The 21294-nt window shown below is 41.4% G+C and overlaps 1 protein-coding gene across 2 annotated transcripts in view; it reads left to right on the top strand.

Annotated features, from left to right (window-relative positions):
* Positions 1-21294, top strand: part of KIF16B (kinesin family member 16B) — a 209299-nt gene that overhangs the window by 145334 nt on the left and 42671 nt on the right. For both annotated transcript variants that reach the window (XM_024199818.2, XM_024199817.2), the window contains 2 exons: positions 10198-10320; positions 20403-20492. In XM_024199818.2, coding sequence (XP_024055586.1) covers positions 10198-10320; positions 20403-20492 — 213 coding nt within the window. The remainder of the gene's footprint in view (positions 1-10197; positions 10321-20402; positions 20493-21294) is intronic.

Below are 21294 nucleotides of genomic sequence, written 5' to 3'. Positions count from 1 at the left end.
ATGGAGGCCCCCAGCTCAGCACCATGATGAATTTCAGGCATTTGTCACTGTGCACTGCTTGGTGGCTAAAATGTCTCTGCAATCTGCCCTTGATGTGGCAGACACTTTGGCCAGGTGATGGTCTCAGTGATTACTATGAGGAGGGCTTCCTGGCTCTAGAACTCTGGGATCATGCTGGATATCCAGCAAATGATTGATGACCTGCCTTTCAATGGCTGAACCTTGTGTTCGGACAAGGCCTAGATGGTCTGTGCCACCTCCCTTGGTGCCTGCTAAGTGCCCATTTTGACTTGTTGGTTCAGAGCACTGTTCCAGTTGTTCTTCCTCCCTTGTTGTCCCCCTGTTCCTTTTGGGACAGACTGGCCCACTTTTACAATGCCTGGGTCTCAATAACCTCAGACCTTTGGGTCCCTAGACCCTGTCAAATCAGATTCCTTTCCATGCCCCTCCCCCTTCCCTGTTCCTCTTCAGGGACCCCTCTCATGAGACATTGCTCTTTGAGCAGATCAGCTCTCTGCTAATGTTGGAAGCAGTGGAGGAGGTTCCACAAGAACAATGGGGTTCTGGGTTCTACTCCTGGTGTTTACTGATACCAAAATCCAAGGGCAGGATGAAGTCCATCCTCGACCTCTGTGGACTCAACAAATTAATCAAATATGTGAGGTTGCTCATGGTCACTCTATCAGCTGTTCTCCCTGCCTTGTCTCAGAATGGCTGATTCACCCCTCTGGACCTTCAAGACTCTTACTTCCATATGGCCATCCTACCAAGTCACAGGAAGTTTCTTTGCTTCGTGGTAAGAGACCACCACTTTAACTATGTCATTCTCTTATTTGGCTTCTCTTCTGCCCGCCCAAGTCTTCACCGAATGCATGGCAGTGGTTGTTGCGTACCGCAAGAGGGAAGGGAAGCCATATCTTCCCCTAGTTCGATGACTGGTTGCTGAACGGAGCTTCAGAGAGGAGGTTCTTGCCCACATCGACACCATGCTACATTTACTTGACCATTTGGGACTCATTCTAAACACCATTAAGTCGACTTTGGTTCCCACTCAGCAAATAGAGTTTGTTGGGGCCCTGTTAGATTCCATGAGGTCGAGAGCATTCCTTCTGACCGACTGCTTCCAGGCGATTCGACAGCTGTGCCTCAGTCTGCAATCACAGCCCTCCATAACAGCCTGTTGGGCCACATATCTGCTTGCACCCAGGTGGTCCAACTTTCCAGGTTGTATCTTTGCCCTCTTCAGATGTGGCTCAGGATGGTTTACTGCCCTGCCCTGCATTCTCTGGACAGGTTGAGTCACCTTTCTCCATTAGCCCTGGAACCCCTGTGCTGGTAAGAGTCCCCACTCAATGTGTGCCATGGGGTCCCCTTTGTTTGGCCGTCTCCAGCCAAGTCAGTGGTTATCAAGACATCCCTTCTGGGTTGAGGGTCACATCTGGACCTGTTGAGGGTGCAGAGCCTCTGGTCGGAACAGAAAACATTGCTCCACATCAGTGTGCTGGAGTTTTGGGCCATCCACAATGCATGTCATGCCTTCTGGGACTGCATCAGGCATTCAGTGGTTCACATACTCACCAACAATGCCACTCCAATGTACTATGTGAACAGACGAAGAGGAGTTCACTCCAGATCACTTTGTCTTGAGGCGATAAACCTGTGGCAGTTCAGCATTGAAGACGACGTCATCCCAATAGCTGTCCACTTACCAGGGATGTAGAACCACCTCGCAGATCATCTCAACAGGTTTTTCTCCCTGACCCACCAATGGTCTCTGAAGGTGGGTCCTTCAGATAGTTTTCACAACATGAGGCATCCCCATGATCTATCTTGTCACAATGAGGGAAAACAGGAAGTGTCACCTATTCTGCTCTTGGGAGGAGCTAAGCCTGGGCTCCCTCTGACACTTTCCATTGCAGCTGGCAGTCAACTCTTTTGTACACATTCCCTCCTATCATGATCATTCCTCAGGTCATCACCAAGCTCAAGGCAGATCAAGCCAGGCTCATCCTGATTGCCCCAGAGTGGCCAAAGCAGTGCTTGTTGTTGGACCTCCTCGCTCTGTCAGTTCAGCCTCCCATGACTCTTCCTCGCGGTCGTCCATACATGCATTTAGGGAACCTTATGTGATCACTGGTTCTTCCAGAGCAGATGCTAATGTTGGAAGAGCAGTCCTGCAATCCTTACTCAGGTAGACTCTGAGCTCTGCCTCTGGATGGGGTTACTTCTCACTAGTCATCTACTTGGAATACGTCTGCATCTACTCAAAGAAGAAGAAATGGTTACTTACTGTAACTGTGATTCTTCGAGATGTGCTGCAGATGTGTATTCCATGACTCACCCGCCATCCCCTCTGCATCAGAGACTTCCCCTGGACTTTTAGTGCAAAGGAACTGAGGGGAGTCGGGGCAGCGCTGCCTCATATAGCTAGGGGAGGGGCAACAGGCATGAAGCGCGAGCACTGCCCCACAGGTACTGCTAGGCAAGTCTCTGGCTCCAGCGCACACGGCATGCACACACTTACTTGGAATACCCGTCTGCATCACATCTCGCAGAACCACAGTTCCACTATCAGGAACTACATTCATTTACTCATTCTACTGTCTGTCCATATGCTGTTTTTTCTATAGGAAAAGAATAAATTATAATCTTATAAAGTAAACAAAGGAATCTACATGATCCTTTAGTGAGCCAGTTGTTACTTAAACATGATTCATCATAGGCACTTACATTTCACAAGTGTTGTAAATCCTTAAAGCAAACTTACAGAAAACATACAGGTATAGCCTATAACTCTTTTATAGTACATTGTAATCTTTAATAATAGTTTGGGGTGGGAGAAGTTGGACATGTCAAAACCCTATAACATATCCATCAGGATTTATTTAGTTCCTTTTAACAAAGTATGTCATGTGGTTGTATTTGGGTGATTTATAGTTTTAAAAGCAAGTCACAAAAAGTGAACTTTATGGGTGTTTTGTAATTCTTATATTTCTAATTGCCAAACCATAGTTTATGGCTTCCTTAAGATGAGAACTTGATACTTCTGTCCAGTATGCAGATATGCACTGACAGATATCTAATCATACACATTCCTTTAGTAGTACAGCCATTTTCATAAGATCTAATGATGGTATATCTGCCTATCATAAAGAAGGATCAAGCCCTAAGATAATTAGTATGTGATATTTTTTTAATACATAGAAGGTCAAACAATATAAACACGGAGTTTTTAATAAAATATTTTTGAAAAATTATTTTTGGGAATGGGGTGAAAAGCTAGAGTTATGGTTAGGAATAAATCATAGGTAAAGGACATAGTGATTCTTTTTGAAACTGAATCTTCTTTACAATTTTAAAACAAATTGTTCCATAATCAGGATATGATCAGTAGCCTACATTTTTTATTGGTTTGGCTGAGTCCTTTGAATGTAGTATTTTATCTATTTTCCTTACTTCTGATGCTTTAAGAAGAGCTTAAGTGCTAGATCCTCAGCTGTGGCCAACATATTCTTGGGATGGGTGGGGGATTAGATAGCTGTAAGCTATTTGTTCCTTTGATTCTGGGGGCTGATCTGGTTTCTGATGTAATTTAGAGTAGTCTCAGGATTGCACTGTTATCCCTGACTGTCCACTGACCCAAATGTTCTGGCAACCTGGGTTTGCTGGGTCTCAGAGTCATTCTGCCAATCTCCTATACTTAATGCCAGGAGAAATGTTGCTGTATGCATCCCAGTGAGGTTTCTATCTCTACACCTTGAGTGAGGTGGTTAAGCAGACTTTTTAGCTGCTGTGTATCCCTGAAGCAATGCAAAGCAGACAGCTCAGACCTGAGAAGCAGATCCTTTAGTTGAAAACCCAGTTTGTTGACAAATATTTCACAACTTGTCATTCTCCCTATTCTTAGAAGGAAAAAATATGCACGTATCTTTTTTGACTAAATTGCAAAGAGATTAAGTCTTAATATATTCTTAGTGTAGGTACTTTGACACTGATTTGAAAATAGAGGAAATTAGGTGAATGCAAATATATCAGAGATTTAGTTACAGATATGGGCTATGCTTTGGTTTGCATTTTGAGCAATGGTCATGCTACAGCAGGGGTAGGCAACCTATGGCACATGTGCCAAAGGCGGCACACGAGCTGATTTTCAGTGACACTCACACTGTCCGGGTCCTGGCCACCGGTCCGGGGGGCTCTGCATTTTAATTTAATTTTAAATGAAACTTCTTAAACATTTTTAAAACCTTATTTACTTTACATACAACAATAGTTTAGTTATATATTCTAGACTTGTAGAAAGAGACATTTTAACGTTTTTAGAAGGTATTACCGGCACGCGAAACCTTAAATTAGAGTGAATAAATGAAGACTCGGCACACCACTTCTGAAAGGCTGCCGACCCCTGTGCTACAGTAAGAGTAGTTGCACCTAGGATTGCCAATTGTTTCATAACAAGTCTCACACTTTTAACATGGTCAGCTGGCAATCCAGGGAATTGGGGATACTACGCTAATGCTTCCCAACAATTAAGAATAGAAACATTTGGCCCTTGGTGTCTCTCCATAAGATGCGCCAAATGCCGATCCTGAAACCCATCTGAGAGTCCTGTTATCTCTTGTCTGTTTGCTTCCTGACCCATTGTATGATGATGTGTGGCTCTGAGTGAATTCTTATCTCTCTCTCTCTTTTAAGATCCCACTCCAGGAATTATCTGAACTATTTAAAAGTGGCACGAGAGCTCCAGTAACCCATAGGCATGACTGTAATATAATAAAATCTACCCCTTACCTCTCTTACAGATATTAAAAAAATCAACTGTTGTCTCTCTACTTTTCCTTGTTTCTCTTTAGGAGGAGTAAATGTTTGTGTGTTTTATAATATTTTCTGGTACATAGACACTAATTCATTGGTTGAATGTGCTCTCTGGACCATCTGAGGGAAATGGCCCTTGGCAGAAAGACTGATGGGGTCTAATCTGAAATTCTGAATTGTAAAGACCTCTCTCCAGTTGAGGTGCAGTTTCTTCATTAATATAAACACATTACGCATTAGTTCCTACTATATGTTAAGCCATAACAATAATAATGTAATTCTTAAAGGTTTAAAAACAATTTTGGTTGGGAGATCGGAGCTGGAAGGATCTGGGGTGGTTTAGATGGAGAGAGGGTGTTATGATTATTTATAGTAACAAAGCCCCCAATTCTCATTCCCCCAAACAAAAACCTACAAACCTGTTGACTTAAATACATTGAAATATGTTGATTTTTGTTTAAACAAATACATAGGAAAAAAAACAGGAGTACTTGTGGCACCTTAGAGACTAACAAATTTATTAGAGCATAAGCTTTCGTGGGCTACAGCCCACTTCTTCCCACGAAAGCTTATGCTCTAATAAATGTGTTAGTCTCTAAGGTGCCACAAGTATTCCTGTTCTTTTTGCGGATACAGACTAACACGGCTGCTACTCTGAAACCTGTCATAGGAAAAAAAGACAATACAGAAGGTTTTGAATAGATGGACAGTTTTTTGTCCTTGTGGGGGAATTCTGCACCAAAAAATTCTACAGATTTTATTTGTCAAAATAACACTATATAATCACACCAGTTTCAATATTTTGGTAGTTTATTTCAAAATATTTGTCAAGTATGTCTGAAACAATACAGACACAACAAAAAATTGCCCCGGGAGTAGAGAGTTAAAGAAACCCCTACGACAACCCAGTTTGCCCTCACCCCGAGCCTAGCTGCAGCCTCTCCCCAGCCCAGACACACACCCCCAGCCCAGACATTCATACCCCCTACCCTGACCCCCACCAGCCCAGACACTCACAGACCCTACCCTCCTAGAGCCCAGGGATCCAGAGGTTGAAAGAGCCTGATTCTGGGTCCCCAGCTTGCACAGAGTTTCCTGTGCGCTGCCGCCTCCTTCCTTCAGGGTGTGCTGGGAACGGCAGCTGCTGGGAACTCTCCAGTTCCCTCTCCCTCCCCCCGGCCTTGTCTTCTGCTGGGTCCAGCGGTCCCTAATGGCGGCCAGCAGCTGTGCAGCCCATTTATGGGGGGGAGGGGGGAAAGGAAATTCTGCATGCCCAACATCAATTTCTGCAAAATTCTGCATTGTGCAGTGGTGCATAATTCCCCCAGAAGTATTATGGGCTCACATAGTTCAACACAATGATGTTTCAGTTGGACATACATAATCATTATAACCCATTTAGGCCTAAGGCCTTGTCTACACTACAGAGTTTTGTCAACAAAAGTTATGCAGCTTTAATTAAAGCGCTGTTGCATGTCCACGTGATCCATCTTTGTGTCGGCAGAGCACATCCACACTAACAGCTCTTGCATTGACACAGAGAGCAGCGCACTGTGGGCAGCTATCCCACTGTGCAACTGCCCGCAGGATGCTTTGGGAAGGGTTTGCAATGCCTTATGGGGCAGGTACAGCGACACATGTTGCAGGTTTCTCAATCCCATCGTTCCATAGGAACAGTTGCCAGCCACTTTTCAACTGAAGCGTATGGGGGAGGCGGAGAGAAGTGTGTGACAGGGAGTGTGTGCGTGGGGGGGAGAGGGAGAGACAGAAACAGTGTGTGTGTTGGGGGAGAGTGCATCAGCATGCTGTCTCTTTAAGTTCAGACAGCAGCCTAAGCAACCAATCCTGAAGTAGTGGGAGGGGGACACCCTCCCGAGGAGGACACCCCCCCCACATCAGCCCCCAGCTCTGCACAGGAGTCTCTCCCCCTCTCCCTCACCACAGCAGCAGCCCTCTCTGCCTGCCTGCCTGCCTATGGTTCTGTGATTCCCTCTGAGTTCTCCCACAGCCTCCTCAGCTAGCGGGAGCAGCATCCTTAGCAGGTCTGTGAGCTCTCTGTGATGAGGAATGTCAAAGCTTCACGGAGTTTACAAAGGGGAGGGGCGCTTGCCTGCGTAGCTAGATGCAAGGCAGCCGAGTTCAAAACAGTGAGCAGAGCGGTCACAGCAAGCAATGTGGGATACTGGGGGAGCCTGTAATGGTGACATAAACAGCAGCATCTACACCGGGGTAGGCATGCTATGACCCGGGGGCCTCATCCGGCCCTCTAGACTTTTTAATCTGGCCCTCGAGCTCCTGCTGGGGGGCAGGGTCCGGGGCTTGCCCCGCAACGTGCGGCTCCTGGAAGCAGCGGCATGTCCCCCTTCCGGCTTCTACATGTAGGGGCAGCCAGCGGGCGCCGCACGCTTCCTCTGCAGCTCCTATTGGCCGGGAACCGCAGCCAGTGGAAGCTGCAGGGACGGCACCTGCGGACGGGGCAGCGTGCAGAGCTGCCTGGCCGCGCCTGGGCCTAGAAGCCGGAGTGGGAACATGCTGCTGGTTCTGGGAGCTGCTTGAGCCCGGAGCAACCTTCTGCACCCCCAACCCCATCCCCAGCCCAGAGCCCCCAGCCCCCTCCCGCACCCTAACCTCCAATTTTGACAGCATTCATGGCCCGCTATGCAATTTCCATACCCAGATGTGGCCCTCAGGCCAAAAAGTTTGCCCACCCCAGTCTACACTGATGCTTTGTCAGTTTAACTTTGCCGCAAAAAGCTTTATGCCTCTTGTTGAGGTAGTTTTATTTTGTCGCCAAAACAGGAAAGTTTTGCCACCAAAAATAGCATTGTAGTGTAATGTAGGCAAGGCCTTACTGATGCTGAGAAGACATTCCAAGTGAGTCTCATTGGAACTTAAAAAGTAAATAATTGTGAGAGCTACTGTTATCAAGGTTGGTATGTGACTATACATACTGTATGCAACACTTTCTGGATTATATAGAAAAATTCTACTATATGGCTGCATTTGGTTAGATACACCACAGAATTTCTATACTCTTATTTGTCTTCAAATCTAAGGCAATGTAAATTCTACACTTTTCACAGAACAGTCTTGCACTGAAACTCCTTTTATTCCACTGTAATTTAAATTGTTATTTGATAAACATTGATGGTTGTCAAAGCTTTGTTAATTTGTTAGGACATTCTTTGCCAAATACTGTAGTGTATTTTGTTTGGTACTATATTCTTTCTTTTTCTAAACTATTATTTGTATGTAAATTCTCAGTAGAAACCGTATATTTTCCACAAAGATGAATAAATGATAAACACCCTCTATCACTATTTTAATTTACTGAGAGTAACTTTTGTGGTATTATTTTATAGCCAGATTAAACTAAAATGTCAGTTTCAGGGGAATGAACTGTTCTTCCTTTCAAGGTAGATATTAACTAGTGTTAAACAAAAAAAATCAGACCCTTTTTCCCTCCTTTTAGAAATCAAAAACCACTGAGATGTTCAGCTTTTGACCAATAACTTCTGTTTTTCAAGTTTAGTTTTCAAATGGAAACAATGAAAATTTTCAAGAAAGCAGATGCTTTCTGTGAAAAAATTTCATTTTTGAAAGCCTAATTTTCTATTAGAAAAAGATGTTGGCAAAAAGTTCTTGACCAGCCCTAATAATATTGTAAAAAATTGAGTTTGGGATTAGTAATGTGTGAGAGAGATTTTTGCTCTAGCTGGCCAGTTCAAGCCAGGTAAATCTGTAAGTAACCAAAAGTTATCTATGGACAGATACCACGGAAAGAGGCCTATGTGAAAGGGTTGGTAGTCTTGGTTCAGTTCCTGTTAGCTATAAGTACACAGCGCAAAAACCACCATCACAGCTGAAACCAACAAGCACTCTGTGGGCAGTTGCAACGGACAGACCAAGGAGTTAGTGAGCTGAAGACTGAACTACATTTTCTCTCACTCTCCCCTAGATATAGTCCGTGCTGGTCAGAATTGGGGCATTTAAGCATAGGAGTTCATGCAATGTGGTGGCTCTACTTAGGTTTCTAGGATTGTCAATCCAACACGTGATAAATATGGATTTCACTTACTAAAATAACAGAAGATTACCTGGTCTTTTTTGCTTTAAAAGATTGTTTATATGTGGTATCGAAATATAAAAAAAATTAAACAGGATATTTTGGTTTTGGAGATCAATTTACAATACAATAAAAAGTCAGATGTTAATAAATTGTAAATAACACTTTCAACTGGGGTTTTAGTATTTTTTCATAGAAATAAGACCTCTAAATAGCCTGTCGGCTTGCTCTGGAGCAAAGAACACAGAGTCTCAGGTGGTCATCAGTAAAGCATTGGAGATGGGTCACGGTCTAGATTATATAGGTGTCCTTGGGTAACATCATTATGTATAAAAATGGAATATGACAGCAAAATTAAAGCTGTTTTTTAAATCTATATTATAAACTTGCATTTGTCTCAGTGCTATTGCTTTTTAAAATAAAAGTGAAATTCCAAAGCTTTTCAGACTAAACTCTTTCCACTAAAAAGATGGAGAACTTAATGGTACCAGAAATCACATAATTAATATCTTTATTCATTACAAATGCTTATGCCACTTTTGGACACAAGCATTGCAAAACATTAATATCTTGAGTTGCAAAAATATTTTAGTTTTTCACACAACTTCGGAAAATACAAGATTGCTAAATTGCAGATCTTATTAGCTCTTAGTCAAAGGAATGCGCTCTCATTGTAGACTTATCTGTAAAGATGTCTGTAATCTCCAGCACCTTGCTATCCAGACCATGAACATTTGTCATATTTGACATTTCTGTTAATCAGATGCGGCTTAAAGGATATGCTAGGAAACTGTTTTGACAATGGATTAAAGTGTTATCTGTACCTTATTGAATTATAAAATGCTTTAGGATTTAAAATATTTTTAGGACTGCCCAGATTCTCTCAAGCTTTGCATGATGTCTGCAAATAGATCTGCTATTTAAAGCAAACAAAAAGCAAGGTTAATTTCCGGTTGTAAAGTCCTAATTCATATTTTTATATTTTCAGGTAAGATCAAAACATAAAGTTTAATGCTTCCTTTTTAGCTTTTTACTTCTAAGCTGCAAACGCCTTCAAATATTAAACAACAATTGAAATGGCTTTATCACAGTGTTTTTCATGTATATCTAAAGGAAATGTGAGGATTCATTAATAAGATGATTACCATTTTTCTTTCAAAGAATCCTTCATGTTTCTAAGTAACCTTTACCTCCTTTATGCTCTTTTCTCTACTTCTCTGTCCAAGAGCATTTTCTTATTTCTATCCAACTAAAGTATATTCCATGTAGTGATTCTGGTCTTCCTTTGTTCTTCTTATTTGATATCTACTTGATAGCGGATGATCTGTCGCTCTCTGGGAGCAAATCCAGATGACCTAAAGGACCCAATTAAAATTAGCATTCCGCGCTATGTCCTTTGTGGGCAGGGAAAAGATGAGCACTATGAGTTTGAGATAAAGGTAAGTGTTTTTCAATTATCTTTCTTTAATGTTTGGGTTTCTTGCACGCATGCTGCTTTGTTATACCATTACGGAGTGACAGAAAAATGCCCAAAGTTCTCAAGCTAGTGGTTATGAGATTGCTCTACCCAGCCATCAGAGTTCAAAAGGTGGAAAACATTCTTGCATTGTGAAATGCAGTTGGTAATAAAGTGTGGAGATATAACTAAGTTGACTGCTGCTCACAATGATGTCACAAGCAGTATAGCAGCCAAGAGAAGTAGACAACAACCTGAAAGAAAACTCCCAGTTTAAAAAATGTTAGACTTTAGAAATCTGCATGATTATCTCCAGGAAATGTATTGTGTTGGCTGCCGAAGGTCTTTCCAACAGAAAACATTCTGGATTTCAGAGATGACTATTAGCAGGATAGAAATGATAACTCTACTCAAAATGTGCAAAACAAGATGAGCTGTGTGGGACAGTGTCTTGACTTGGGCAAGATGTCATCCTTGGTAAGAGGCTCATATATGTAATCTTAACTATCACTGATATCTCATTGTTAAAGACAAGGGAGAATTGTAAATATTCTTTTTGAAGGTTGTCACTTCTATGTTTTTTCTATTAAAAATCCCCATTGTCACAAACTTTCTTACTCAACAGCACACTTTACCGGATACTGTGGGGATGTCTGCATACAGCATCTAACGCAGGGGTGGGTAAACGTTTTGGCCCGAGGGCCACATCTGGGTATGGAAATGGTATGGCGGGCCATGAATACTCAGGAAATTCGGGGTGGGATGTGGGAGAGGGTGAGGGCTCTGGCTGGGGGTGCAGGCTCTGGGGTGGGGCTGGGGTCAGGGATTGGGGGCGCAGGAGGGTGCTCTGGGCTGGGACCGAGGGGTTTGGAGGGCGGGAGGAGGATCAGGGTTGGGGCGCAGGAAGCAGTCAGGGGTGCAGGCTCCAGGCGGCGCTTACATAAAGCAGCTCCCAGAAGTAGCAGCATATCCCTCCTCCGAATTACATGCAGAGGCGCGGACAGGCTCCACTCCTGTAGCTCCCATTGGCCGCGGTTCCCGGCCAGTGGGAGCTGCGGGGGCGGTGCTTGGGGCCGGGCAGTGTGTGGAGCCCCCTGGCTGCCACTACATGTAGAAGCCAGAGGGAGGACATGTTGCTGCTTCCAGGAGACGCGTGGAGAGGGGCAAGCCTCCAACCCTGCTCCCTGGCTAGAGCACTGGAGCGGGGCAAGCCCCAGATCCTGCTCCCCAGCAGGAGCTCGAAGGCCGGATTAAAACATTTTCCCACCCCTGATCTAATGGATCATATGCACAACTACAAAACTTCAGTGGTCAGACTATTGATCTCACTACTCCAGTTTAAATTTGGGGTAACTACATTGAAGTTACAGTAGAGTAGCTGAGATTAGAATCCTAACACAAGCTAAGTTTTACAAATAATACAGGTTTTATCACAAAAATCACGGTACAGTTTGATATAAAATGATTAGATATATGACGTTATTAAACTTGTCATGTTTTCCTCTAATAACAAACACAGCATTAAACTATAGACATTTTCTGAGGTTCCATCTGCTCCCTGGTCTCCCCATGTTACTCCTCTCCTTCCACCCTCCATTCATTTTCTCCATGTCCAAACTCTGTTAGTTTCGCCTATTCCTATCTCCTTCCTCCTCAATGTTATCTCTTCCAGCATAGTTTCTCCCTGAGATTTTTTCATGTTCAACCTTGCTGGGTAAGTACAGGTACACTGCCTTTCCTTCCTAACCCAGGAATCGAGACCGTCTCGCTTCAAAGCAAAACATGAAAAGCTGAATGGAAACATACTTGGTGAAGGTAGAGCATGCACAAGCCTGTATGATTGACACATCTCTGCCGACTGAAGACATCAATTTGGCTGGGGTCAGAGATAAGAGGATTGACAGCCTTTAGCTGCTGTGTGTCAAACTTGCTGACCTAGTTTTTCATTAGCTACCGCAGGTTAAAGGGCTTTCACTACAACATGCAGATCATTTCTGAGCTGTGCTCACATTCTGCCAGCTGCAAAATTGGTACCTGATCCATCAGGTTAGGTCAAAGGTGGTCAGACCTGCTGCTGGCCACATCACTTCCTTGTGTACCATTGGCTATGAAACTGAAGTGCCTTAACCACATCAGCTCAATAAGCCATTGGCTTCGGGGAACTTTTTGACTTCATGATACCAAATCATCCCTCTCCCCCTAACTTTTCAAGAATCCTTCTTGCAAGTAACTACTAAGGAACAAGTTGCAGCCTTTCCACAGGTCAGAACAATAGAAGAGGGTGACATAGCAGTGTCAGGGAATGGGAGTCTACTATTGTTACATTCGTATGCCTTTGTTATCAGCTTAGTTACAGTAATAAACATAATACCTAACAGCCTGTAGGTGGCAACTCTGAAATTGGTTAGGGCTCTTCAGAGGTTAGTACCTGGGATATCCCTTATAATCCATAATCCTTTCTTTATTCAAGGCAGTTAACTCTCTCTGCTGTCCTCACAACTCATGTTTCTCTTTTATAGTATATTCTCTCCTTGGAGGCCATGCCATGCTGTTGCCCAAGCTGCTTTCCATATGGTGACTATTAGGCTCCAAGCCCCACCCCACAGCCCTTGTTATATAAGCCTACAACTGCCACTCCGCCAGGGGCTTAGAACGCTGCTACTTCTCTGCTCCTGGGTTTCCTCTCTCTATTCAGCAATCTGGTTGCAGGGCCCACGACTCTACTCCCCTCTGATTTGGCCTCAACTGGAGTATTGTGTCCAGTTCTGGGCACCACATTTCAGGAAAGATTTGGACAAATTGGAGAGAGTCCGGAGAAGAACAACAAAAATGATTACAGGTCTAGAAAACATGACCTATGAGGGAAGTTTGAAAAAATTGGGGTTCTTTAGTCTGGAAAAGAGAAGACTGAGAAGGGACATGATAATAGTTTTCAAGTATGTAAAAGGTTGTTACAAGGAGGAGGAAGAAAAATTGTTTTTCTTAACCTCTGAGGATAGGACAAGAAGCAATGGGCTTAAATTGCAGCAAGGGCAGTTTAGGTTGGACATTAGGAAAAACTTCCTGTCAGAGTGTTTAAGCACTGGAATAAATTGCCTAGAGAGGTTGTGGAATCTGCACCATCGGAGATTTTTAAGAGCAGGTTAGATAAACACCTGTCAGGAATTGTCTAGATAATTAGTCCTGCCACGAGTGCAGGGGACTGGACTAGATGACCTCTCAAGGTCCCTTCTAGTTCTATGATTCTGTGATTCATGGAACCATAATTACAAGACTGTCTTCCATAAAGATACTATATTGATTGAATGATTTCTACTCTTGAAGACCAAAATGCTTGAGGGTATAATGAGACCATCCAAACCTAATTCAGATGAGTGGGGGAGAAATTACAAGCAAGATATCTCATGCTTTAGGGAATAAGCCAACCATTAAGGGGTAGGGGTTAGGAAGAAATTTCCTCAGTGAGATGGTTACTGCAGATATGTCCACTACACAGGTTTTTGCATCTTCCTTTAAAGCATCTAATGCTGATCATTGCTAGAGATAGCCTATTAGATGAGATGGAGCACTGATATGATTCATTATGTCAATTCCTGTGCTTCTGTATTCCATTCTGGTTTTATGACTACTCAGCATCTGTATCTGCAAGTTCAGAATGGTGACCTTAGTCTCAATTGTAGCATTTTAAATTCACAGGATTGACTTGGTGCTCTACTTCAGTCACTTACTTACACGTATCTGCCAGGTCATCTCTCAGGAACTACCTTTGTATCTTCTTTGGAGGGGTTCGTTACCAGTGCAAAGCTCTACCATTTTGGCCAGGGTATTAAGCAAGCCTTAGCTGTGGCAGAAGCTCACTTGGGAAAGAAAGAAATTCACATCTTCCTCTACCTTGATAGTTGACTAATAAATGATGAGACAACCTGCATTCCAGATGCCTGGCTCCCGGTTTCGTTTCTGAGACCAAAAGATAAGCCAAGGTGATTCACTTTCACTCCTCAAAACACACTGCATTTGACTCGACTATAGATTCAAAAGTGGCAAGAGTTTACTGATACCTGCCTTGTGGAAGGTTTCAAGAAATACTTAATTATCCTGTCAATATGGTCTTAACCTCAAAAACTAGATTATGGGTTCCTGAGCCTACTGATAACTCTGTTTGCTAGATTGAGAATGAGGCCTCTTCACCAAAATTGTTTTCTTTAGGCAGATATAGCTTTTTTTAATCCAGATTGACTACCTCTCAAGAGGTGTCCCTCAAAGCCTATTTTCCACCAGGTGAAGTTAGGTTGATGCTTAGTTACTTTCTTAATAGAATGAAAACGTTCTGTAAAGTCCCAAGGTTATTAATAGTTTAGGATTACTATAGGATAGGATTTGGGAGAGGTAATTTTCTCTCAACCTCTTCTAGATAGTCTTTTGCACATACCTAGATGATGTTATGCTTCCCTTTAGTCTTAAAATCTATGAATCTATTAAGGAAAGGAAGGTTCTACCCTGTTTATTTCATGGATGTCCCTCATGGTCAGGGAAGATTACCAGCTGCTGAAATAACTCATTACCTGAGAGTCTTTCCTTTCTCCCAAATTTAGATCTAAGTTTCTCTTTTATCGGAGTGAGATTTTTTTCCCTAGGCTTACTCCTGCTGTTGGTCTCCCAACAAACTGCTCAAACTTTTATTGCTCTTTTCCTACCACAAAACTATGACTTTCCTGCACCCTACAGCCCTCAAACTCTGACTCAGATACATGTTGAACTATCAGAGAACTTCTAAAGATAAGCAAGCCACATCTGTGAATCTTTGGAAATATACATTTTTATCAGCAGATGCTTAAATTAGTATGTGGCCAACACCCTAGATATTGCCATAATTTGAAGAAACAAAATCAAGAAATGAGGTTGAAAAAATGTCTTCTGCTGGCAAAAAATAGATAAATTCTTTCCCTGGTATCACAAAGAAGAGCGAGCAATTCAGGGGATCTTGGCAGCACCTTAGTCTAAATATTCACAAGTCCTTCAATCTAGTAGGCAGTCCTCAAATAAGTTCACTTCTAGCTAAACTAGTATATCGTCAAGACAAAACATTATTTTCTAGTGCAGGCTGGCTTAGCACCGTGTCCATCCATAGGTGAGCTTTAGCTTTTTGGAGTGGGTCTTTTAAATGGTCCCTCCACTCTCATAGTTAGCTAACTCTAGTCCATCACAGTGAAACCATTGCGCACAAGATCCTACCTTATTATTTTCAGGAGACCCTAGACTTGAGACCCCACATTGAATTGATTCATTTTCTATAAAAGAGACTCCTTAGGTCAGCACCAGCCTCTTCTGCAGCAGGAGAGGTGAAGTCCAGCCACTTATGCTGGTGTCTAGTGGTAGTTGCTAATATTAATATCTTTCCTACACAGTGCCAATGGATAGTTTTCCATATAAACTCCCATCTGCCAGGCAGTTTTGTATGCATTCCGTAGAGAATTCAGAATAGCCGGTCATGTTAACATAAGTGAAGGTACTTGATTATTTAAATGACATGACCAAAGCCTCAGAGCATGTTTATATTGGGACTGGGATTGGAATGCAAGAGTCACTTGCTCTCAATCCATGCTTACTCCCATGTTGTTGTACTGCCCATAGTTGTGGCCAGAAGCCACAATGGATGTTCAGCAGGGAAGCCCACTCTAGAGGCAGGCAATTGGCCAGCATCCAGGAGGAAGCTTGTGGTGGATATAATGCCACTGATAGCTGCCAGATGTCACCATTCATCCACAGACTCAATCAGATTGTACTGGATTCCCTCAAAATTTTGACTCCTCCAGGCATGGATTTCACTGACTCCAAAAGACAACTCTAAAGATTAGTATGAGGCAGAAGAGAGATCATTAACCTCTGTTTTTAGAGAAAATGTCTCTCACTTGCTCACAGCCTCCTAAATACAATAAATATAAATACATTTTTTTTAAAATCCTCAGTTCTCCTTTAAATTATTTGCTCAATATTTTAGTCAAAAATGTCTTCCAAGAAAGAGATCTGTGTAAATCTAGTTATAATTTAGTACCATTGAATTTTAGGTCTTCAGATGCTGAGTTCATAGATTGTGGCAGAAACAAAAATGTAAACAAGGTTTTCAGCTTTTCCCATCACTGTATGAAAACCATACTGACTTGAAAGCCAAACGAGTCACCTGTCCCACAATGTTAAAGTCCCATTTGACGAGTGCCATAGTTAATGTCATTGGTGGAGATGGAATTTTTCTCCAAGGAAAAGATCTGCAGAGTAGCCATTTGGAGCTTCCTCAAACTCCTTTACTTACTATACCATTTGGACCTCTTGGCTGATGCTGCGTGTAGACGTAAAGTCCTAAAGGGTGATTATACTCTGGAAAAAGTACTGTAAAATAGCATCAAACTTAATCCTGCAGATGATAAATGAGCCCGAGAAGAATTCAGCTCACTCACCTATAACTGATCTGGTTCTGCAGTGCTGTATCTGGTTCTGCTGTGCTAACAGAAGTAAAATTAGTATAACTTAATTTTGTAAATAAAGCTTGCAGAAGTTATTTTCAAGGCGCACATCTGGTGAGTTGAGGAACTGTTAATTTTCACAGTGACAATAACTGCACTATTATTTCACAACAATAATTAAATAGGCTACGCTTTCTCCTACCTTTTTATCTCCCTTTCTGTTGGCTTCAGGATAGGGCACATTTTTAATTACTTTTTTCACTGTTGTTTTTGTGTCTTAAAAAAAAAAAAAGACAATGACTTCAGTTTTCTTATGAGTGCCTCTGTAGGAAATCAACATAAAATGTTGATTAAACCATTTACCCTTTGTCACCAAGCAGAAGAAAAGTTCAGCAGTCCACATTGTCATATTCTCTTTCCATAAACCTAATTTCCAGGTAGGAAATAACCCTGTTTAATCTAGAGCAGAAATAAAACTGCAGTTTTAGACTACTCAATTAAATATTAATTTATTAGTGTTTGTAATAAAGTCAAAAATATATTTAACTTGATAGACTATAAGGGTTCCAAAAATAGCTGCTGTTTTCCACATAAATCCATATTTAGTATTGCACTGAGTGTCACAATGTTAAAAATGAGTTTAAAATGTTATGGACAAAATACATTATGTGCTATCCTCTATATATAGATACTAACACTGCTAATATAAAATTGTTTTAAAATAAACTGTAGCAGAACATACCATAACATTTAAAAGGAACTAAATCCCATTCTGCAGGTCAGCCTTTTGAAAGTTTTACCCATAGTCTCTGTATATGGACTAACAGTCCCTATGTTTCAGATATAAAATTTGATTTTTTTTTAACTGCAGCAGCACAAAAATGACCTGCCCAGTCCAGCCCGAATTAACTTTATATGCTACTGCTCTAGGGAAGTTCTGCAGATTTTCTTGGCTGGGTAGCCACAGAAGCTATGCTCACACTAGAGACTCTTTTGACTACATTGGTTGGAACAGGCCCTCTGTAGTGGCTATAGAAAGTTACATTAGGTTTTGCACAACCACCCTCTCTTCATGCGTGTAGTCTGAGTCTGCCCTGTCCTAACATCCAGGAGGATTATGGAGCTTTTGGGAATATTAGGATCTTGCCAAACATTGAAATTGAGCCACTTGAAATCTCAGCATTGAGGGTGTGAAGAAAGTATCATTGCCTGGGCGGCAGAACACCAACTAACCAAGGAAGGATTTTAAAATAGCAATGGTTTGAAGTTTTTTACTTTCTCTGGCTGCTGGATTGACACTAGAGAAAGGGGCCATATGACTTAGAGCAACCCCCCGCCCCTACCCACCAAAGGACCGTTGGAGGTAATGTCTTCATTTTTAAAACAACCTTGGAACATAGCTTCTCAATACTGCCTTCTACTTACCTCAGCCCAGTCTAGCATCAAGCAAGGTAGATAATAGAGTCATTGAGCTTTGGTAAAGTTTCACAGGATGGAGGTGCGAAATAATAATTAGGATTTGAAGTCATCTTGAGGCAGTTTGATTTGAGTAATTCTTTGTTTCCCTGGAATTTATGCAGTTCTCAGATGCCAGAGCAAGATATGTTGACAGGCATTTTTGGCACATTAACATCAGTGCTCTTCCACAGGTGTGTGGTCCAGAGGGCCATGAATGTTTTGAGCCTGCTAAGACTTCCCCTCCTTCCCCCGAAACTTAGAAAAAGGGCAACAGTCATTTCTGGACTGAGATCTTGTAAGCTTAAGAGTGTCAGCCCAGAGTGAAATTTTACCGCTCATTTATAATCCCTGAAATACATAATTAAAACAAACAATTAAATGACCTGAACATTATAGTTGCTCAAACATGAGTTAATTACTGCCCCATGTATCATTTTTGCATTGTGAATGACATCCTATTATAGTCTAACATTTGCTTAGATTCTTAGAGTGATGTTATCATCTAGGTAAATTAAAAACCATTTTGTCTAAAAGGTTAACATTCTTCAGTATATCAAACTGTTTGTTGAATCTTCATTCACTGTTAACAGTTTGAAATAAATATATACTGTAAGTGCATTCAGGTGATTCTTAAATCCTTGAGACGTTTATTAAAAAGTATTGTGGATGCAATTGGGTATGAATTGTTTATAAGGAAATGCAATGTGTCATGCAGAAATGTTGATTATGTTTAAGTAGCGTTTGATCATATTTGTGACATGAAAGATGGATTTTATAAAAAAAAAAAAATTCAAAGAAGGGAAAGGTAATGAATTTGCTTATTAAAGACTTGAAGCAGTAGAAAACTCATATTCTTAACTACGTTAAAAAGAGAACTGAATATCTTGAGATCAATTTATTACATGCCCTTATTTTTTCTAGTTGCTACGTTACACAATGCACATTTATTTTTCCTTTCGCAAAATGTTATCACTATGTAATTCCACTGTTGTATGCACATCAAGAGGGAATGAAAAGGTCATAGTTTATATGGTATTAATGAGTTAGCTGTGACCAAATAAGGAACTCATACACAAGCTCCTTCTGGTTTTGCTGTTCCAAGTTCTTTCCCTCCTCCCCTATTATTCCATCTTGTCTGCTTTTCTCCAGTGCTGTAACTATACTATATGATCAGTAGTGACCAATAGTTATTTTAGATTTACTTTGGTGTTAAAAGCCAAACCCAGTTCTTTCTGGAATTAAATTTTGTTGACGTGTTTATCTTTGCCCTCCATGCATAACATCAGAAGTTCAAGTGCTATAACTCTTATTAGCCAGGTTAATAGATTTAATTTAATACCAGGTATGTATATATGTTAAGACTTTGGAATTGCGATAATTTCTACTAATTTCAGAGAATGAAAAACTTACTTTATGTCAAAGAATTTCTCAGTTGAAACAAGGAGTTCACGTATTCCCAATCGCTTAGGATAGGTTGTGCCACCCTTAGTGACATTGATAAGTACCTACTCAAGGAATAATCCTGTTGGCTTCAGTGAAACTACTTATGAGTTAGGTGCACACCCATGTGAGTAAGGGTGCTATAGAACCCATTCCATTTTGAAGAAATATATTCAATTGAAACCTCGAAAATTACATGACTGTTACAATGTAGCTTACAAATGTTAAATACACTCTCATGCAATAATTTACAGTATGAATGTGCGTAATATATATATGTATAGCGACACAAAACCAGTGCTGTGTACTATAGTGCAATAGATTATCCCATTCATTATTTTAAATAATAATTTTGGTATCTAAAGTCACCATAACTACACAGTTGAAAGGTGTTGAGGGGGTATTTTCACATGCATACAGATTTGTGAAGCCACTCTGGAATATGCAATAAAAGTGTTCAGTCTCTGTTACTGAATAAATATGGCTAAAGATTTCTTGTCTGTGAAATCAAGCAACTAATTTTGTCAAAAGTCAGTTGTGCTCCCCTCCCAATACATTCTACCACCGTTACAACTGAAAAATTAAGTAAATTTATCAAACTATGTAGTGTTACATATGGGAACTAATGTTGCCTGCTTTATATAGCAACTTTGTTTGCTGCATTCTTTTTAATGACAAACTGTTTTTTGTTTGTTTTTCTGGTGAATAGATAACAGTCCTGGATGAGACCTGGACAGTATTCAGGCGGTATAGTCGTTTTCGAGAAATGCATAAAACTTTAAAGTTAAAATACCCAGAGGTAAGTCACTGGGAAACTTCTTTTGAGGGATAGAGTGGGAGTGAGGCTTGAAAAGAAAGATGCTTTCAAAAGATACATGCTATCTAAGATCCTTATTCTCAGATCTGTGCTCCTTGCATAAGATTTGCAGGCCCCTGTAGTAGTTTGAAGTTCCAAAGTCACTGGGTCCAGCAAGATAATCATTGCATTGTCAACAAACCATGTTGCCTCTAACCATTAATTCCTTTCTTAGGGCTGACTGGAGTTGGTCCCTGCAGTTGCTGTGCTCTACTCTGCAGTTCACTGCAACATACCTGTTGTCTCATTGAGTCATCTTGACAACTTCTTATGTTCCTTAGTTATCCTTTTATAATAGTTCCTTGCAGGTTGCTATAAAATATAAGATTGTTCCTTCTGGACACCTCAGAGGTTTTGAGTACTGAGCCTTTGTTGAGGAGTAATATCTCACCGTGCCTTAGTTCACCATAGTGTGCATTAATAACATTCTAGTCTTCACTCTTAACATTTGATTTTTGAATTTTTTTGCCCCCCCCCTTATCCTCTCTTTCTTGGGTGTCATAGAAAAAGCATCCCAGCAGCATCAAGAAGTATCCTTGTGTGAGGCACATCACAGGTAAACATGCCTGGTTTATTTCAGAGTGGACCATGCAATAGAAATTACTGTGGGCTTGCCAGGCCCTGAGATGTTCTCCTTCCCTCCCCTGGCGTTTCCTATAAATAGAAAATCTAAGCAATTTGGAAAGCTCTGAGGCTAAAAGTCTCAAGTCTAAAATAGACCTGGATAGAAACACAAATTTTCCAT

The sequence above is a fragment of the Terrapene carolina genome, unplaced genomic scaffold, assembly GCF_002925995.2.
Source record: "Terrapene carolina triunguis isolate 2854851 unplaced genomic scaffold, T_m_triunguis-2.0 Scaffold132, whole genome shotgun sequence".
Lineage (NCBI taxonomy): Eukaryota > Metazoa > Chordata > Testudines > Emydidae > Terrapene > Terrapene triunguis.
Note: the sequence above shows the minus strand (reverse complement) of the source record. Positions and strands in the feature narration are given on the sequence as shown.